The following is a 4,704-nucleotide window of genomic DNA, read 5'->3' on the forward strand; positions in this document are numbered from 1 at the left end:
ATCCCTGCCCTGGTCCTGCTGGCCACACCATTCCTGATACAAGCCAGGATGCCATTGGCCTTTCGAGCTGGTAGAGGCCAAAAGAGGGTTCATTCCTGTGGAGGTAGCATGGAGGATGGAGCAGAGTGCTGGTATGGGAGAGGGAGTTTGTCCCCAGCTCTGGCCCCAGCCTGGCTGCACGGCTGGCTGCAGGTCACAGCTCCTCTGTGCTGCTCTGCCGCTGTTCGCAGGCGTGAGATAATCAATCAAAGCTCAAAAAGTTTTTAGTGAGGGTGGGTGAAAAACGTTAGATAGGGGCGTATCAGGTTTCACTGATAAGCAGATGTGAGGTATTGCAATGATCCATATGTATGGAGGTACTCAGAGTGCAGTCACAGCAGTTAATGCTTTATTATATAGGTTCATGTGAAAAGACACCAGTACTAGACATAGCGGAAAGTACTACATCTTTAATTTTATCTCTGTCTCATGGGATTTCTGTAATGCTCATCATTATAGTCCCATCCTTGATAGTCATGACATAAAGAGCTCAATAAATTCCACAGAAGGATTGGAAATGAAAATATTTCCTGCAATTACACAGGATGGAAGACAGGTGACTGGAGCTGTATGGAGTTACTAATTCCCATGCTTCAGAGCACGTTGCTGGTTTGAGGGTCAGGAAGAAATCCTTCTCTCCTCCTAAGTGTAAATATAACTCATTGGGTGAAATGTTTTGGTTTTAAACTCTTTGGAAATCATCAGTAGGAAAGACCTAGGAGGCCTAGGTATCCATGCACAGTCAGCCCCATCCTTATTATTCAAGTAATGCTAATACTACTTCTTGTTAATGCTGTTCATTAGTCTATAAGATCTAGGTAAACTGTTTCGTGTTCCAGTGCATAAAGTCTGAACTAAATTAAGCACTGAATTAATATAACAGTGATTGTACAGTGAAAAATTTAAATATATAATATCTAGAAATAATTCTGAATTTGCATCTCAGATCTGAACCACTGAATTGAGGACTCTTGTAGTTTTAACTCTAATTCATATTCAGCCCAAAAATCTACTTTTCCCAGAATCGTGTATATATGTCAATACAATAAGCATATGTATTTAACAAATAATGATAGAAGATGATGTGATCATCTGATAAAATGTTAGCATCTTTTAAAACTCAGCTTTGTTTTAGCTTTCATGCCTCAGTTTTGGTACTGGGTGAGATTTCTTACCTTAGAAGAAAGTAACAAACTTCAAATTCCCTAGCAAGCTTCTAAAGCAAGACAGAGAACAACAGTAAATTGGTTTTTCATTGTTTTGGTTTTTTTTTAAATACTGAAGTTCCAGTTGGAGGATGGTAAAGTGCAGAGATGAGAACTGAAATGATCCAAATGCGCTAGCTTTTTCTGAGTCAGGCAGGGGGTGGGTGGACTCGTTACAAGCCTACAAGCCTATTTTAATGATTACCCAAACATGATGTGTTTGCTTTAGAGCAGATGCAGCATAAACCTCTCAGAGGTGACAAGCCTTTGACTCACACAGATGTGTAGGAAGGACAGGAAGCTTGATGGGTTTTTCTTATTAAATTATATACGCACAGAGATGCTAATTACTAGATATCTTTCTCCAAAATGCTTTCTGATCAGCTTTTTTACAAGGTCAGGAAACAATACCACTCTTAACTGGCTCTGCTGTTTTGGTTGACTGAAAAGATGCCGGTTGGGCCTTGAGAGGCACTTTGATCAGGGGCCAATGGCATCTCCAGTCAGAAATTGTAAACCAAAAGAGTTAAACAGCGAATGCTACAGATGGACGTATCGGTCATGAAGTATTTGAACAAGGAGATTTCAGTGAATGCTGAAAAACCAGCCCGGAAGAGGAGCAGAGACTTTGCAAAAATGGTTTTTAAAGCCAAGTGTTCCGTTTGGGCTCACCTCTACCTTTGAGTGTGTTGGATCCTGTTACGCAGGATGGCAGGTAACTTATGCTGCTGCTTAGCTCTTAACATTTAGAATACAGTAATTTGTGAAAGGTCAGTATGTTCTCTTAGAAGTTCTTACAGTGTCTCTGTGTGACTTCAGGAGGAACCCCCAGCACTTGCCCAAGCAGAAAGTGTATCTAAGAAATAGCTTTTAATGTGATTATATTGTTTATTACACTGGTTTTCAACTTGGGTCCCAAGGAAGCTTTCCAAAGCACTGCTTTTCAATGTGTGGACACTTTGGGGAGTTGACAATGGAGAAAGATTGAAAACCACCACTGTAAAACGTAATAGTATATGCATAAATCACTTTGGATATACTGCAGTAAAAATTCACAAAGTAAAAACATTGGGGTTTCACAAAAGTGGCCAAACCAACCAGCTAAACCCACTATGCGTTTGCCCGTAGACGTTGCAGAAATAGGCAGGTAGAGTTGGAGGCTTGGAACCACTCCTGATGGCAGTAGGCTGAAGTACAGCGCATTTCAGCCTGGATGTCATTACTTCTGGTTGTTTGCCTTTTGCTCACTCCAGCACCTTGTTTTTGCAGATGGCCCAGCTGCGTATCCAGTCCCGGTACAGAACACCAAGCCACTACTGACTGTCAGCTTCACGTCGGGGGACATCAGTTTAATGAACAATTATGATGACTTGTCTCCTACTATCATCCGCTCAGGGTTGAAAGGTACAAAAGGAAGCCATTTCGCCCCTTTTCTATGCTCTGTTTTTCTTCTGTTTTTCGTGACGCGTGTGTAGGTTCTGTTTTTGCGGTTGTCTCTCCTAACGCAGAAGCCCTTGGCCATGGTTATTGCCATTTCCAGCAGTGACATCTGCTGGGGGAAGAGCAGAGCTTGGCTGGTGGAGTTTTCATGTTTAAAAAGAAAGTTTCCATTTTTGAGATCGTGTTTTTATGGCAATTTTGTAGAGCAGTTGATCTGTTTGCTGTTTCGCAGCTGAATGTGCTAATATGTTTAAGCTTCTTTATGTGAATGCCCCTGTGATGTAACGCTTCGCTTCTATCTTCAATTCACAAAGTCTCTTCCCATGCTTTTGGTAACCAGGTACAAATCGCAATGCTGCTTTGACTCTCACAAATACTGAAAACTTGCTAGAATTATTATCAAGAGGCAAGTTATTCTGAGAGAATGAAAATTCCACTGATTAATTACTATACACCTTGCTAAGTGATGCGCATGAATGTTTGTAAGATCAGTATTCCATGTAAAAATCTTTAACTCACATTGAAGTTTTTACTGTCCTTACCTATCAAAAAGTCCCTTACTTTGCCAGCACTCTCGGTACAATTTACACTGCTTTGCCTGGAGGGAAGTTTTAATTCACTACGACGCATAAGCACATACTTAAATATAGGTTCCATTGATTCTTTTTCATCTCCTTGGGTAGATTAGTTTTATAGTTGATGAAAAAAAATTAAACTGTTGGAGCAGACTCTTACCTGTTCTGTAACAGTGGGGTATTTTTGATGAAAGGTTTGCCCTAACACCAGCCCAGTAGTTTTTAGGTGGTCCACTATGTGGGGTAGGCTTAGGAGGTAGAAAAATCACGATTGAAGTTTCTTTTCCACTCCTGCTTCCATCTGTGCCAACACAAGAAACACGTGGCTTGCAAAATGTAGCATTGTAAGGCAGCCCTGTGATCGAGAAAACTTCTGCAGCCAAAAGGACATCTAAAGTCTGGGAAACTGGAAGCAATTTAGAGAAGCTCTTGTGATATCCACCAATGGGTCTGCCCATCATCTCTACAGGTTTGTAGTAATTAGGGTAGAGAGTTGTCATCTAGTCTAGCTTTCAGCTGGAAACAGCAGAAGCAAACCCCATCTTATTCTCTTGTTTAGAGTTGCAGGGCTCTGTCTTGCTGAGGATGTCTGTCCTGTTTCTCTTTCCCCATTGACTTTCACTAGTGGAAAAAAGATCCCTTAATTACATCACTCTCCTCTAGCAAAATATTTATGTGTAAGCTGAAGCAGAAATATTTTTATGAATTGTAAACTGGACTACATCGTTTTCGTCAGTCGATGAAGAATGTGCAACATCATGCTGGATCGGAGTGTGTGTGAGACAGAGCCAGAGAAAGGTGGTTGGGATATCCCTGCCTGTTGTTTTGTAGCATTGTATGGTGGAAACTATTTCACATATAATTTTATATAGATGTACCTTTTCTGTATCTTCTTATCAAAATTTTTTTCAAGTGACTGTAGTTTTACTGGGTTTTATCACATGCAAGAATATGCAAAACCACCCAGCTCAGTGTCTCCATCCTCTTCAGCCACTTGGTATTCTGCTGAGAGTGAATGGTCTTCAGTATTGTCTGCAAGTCTTAATTCCTGGGTTTTTGTTAGAAATCTCAAAGTATTGCTTTGTGGTCTCTGCAGCAGATGTCCTTGTCTTTATGGGCAGCTGTAGGCTACTCCATGTATTTTTAAAGCAGGCAACTATAAAACTATTTTAAGCAATAGCAATATATTTTTGCCATTCTACTAGCTTTGCATAGCTGTCATTTTACTGGAAATACTAATATTAATTTGATAGAGAAAAACTTTTGCTGTTGGATGAGAATTTGATTACCCAAATACAAGTTCTTATTTTCATGCAGCTTAAACACTTCTGGAAGTTTTATCAGTTCTAGGGGAGGTCCTGAACTATTCAGTTGTATTTTTTCTGGTTTTTACACTTTTTAACTCAGTGATTCTCGCTGCACTGCTGCCTGCAGAACTGCTGAAC

At 40.4% G+C, this 4,704-nt stretch overlaps 1 protein-coding gene across 1 annotated transcript in view; it reads left to right on the forward strand.

The window, feature by feature from the left end:
• The window catches only part of LOC104163447 (tubby-related protein 4-like), a gene marked incomplete at its 3' end in the record, with an annotated part of 53,967 nt that overhangs the window by 33,038 nt on the left and 16,225 nt on the right, over positions 1–4,704 (forward strand). Inside the window, exon 5 of the mRNA XM_009702459.1 lies at positions 2,514–2,648. Within this exon, the coding sequence (XP_009700761.1) occupies positions 2,514–2,648 (135 nt within the window). The remainder of the gene's footprint in view (positions 1–2,513; positions 2,649–4,704) is intronic.

The sequence above is a fragment of the Cariama cristata genome, unplaced genomic scaffold (genome assembly GCF_000690535.1).
Source record: "Cariama cristata isolate BGI_N322 unplaced genomic scaffold, ASM69053v1 scaffold11806, whole genome shotgun sequence".
In the NCBI taxonomy this organism is placed as follows: domain Eukaryota; kingdom Metazoa; phylum Chordata; class Aves; order Cariamiformes; family Cariamidae; genus Cariama; species Cariama cristata.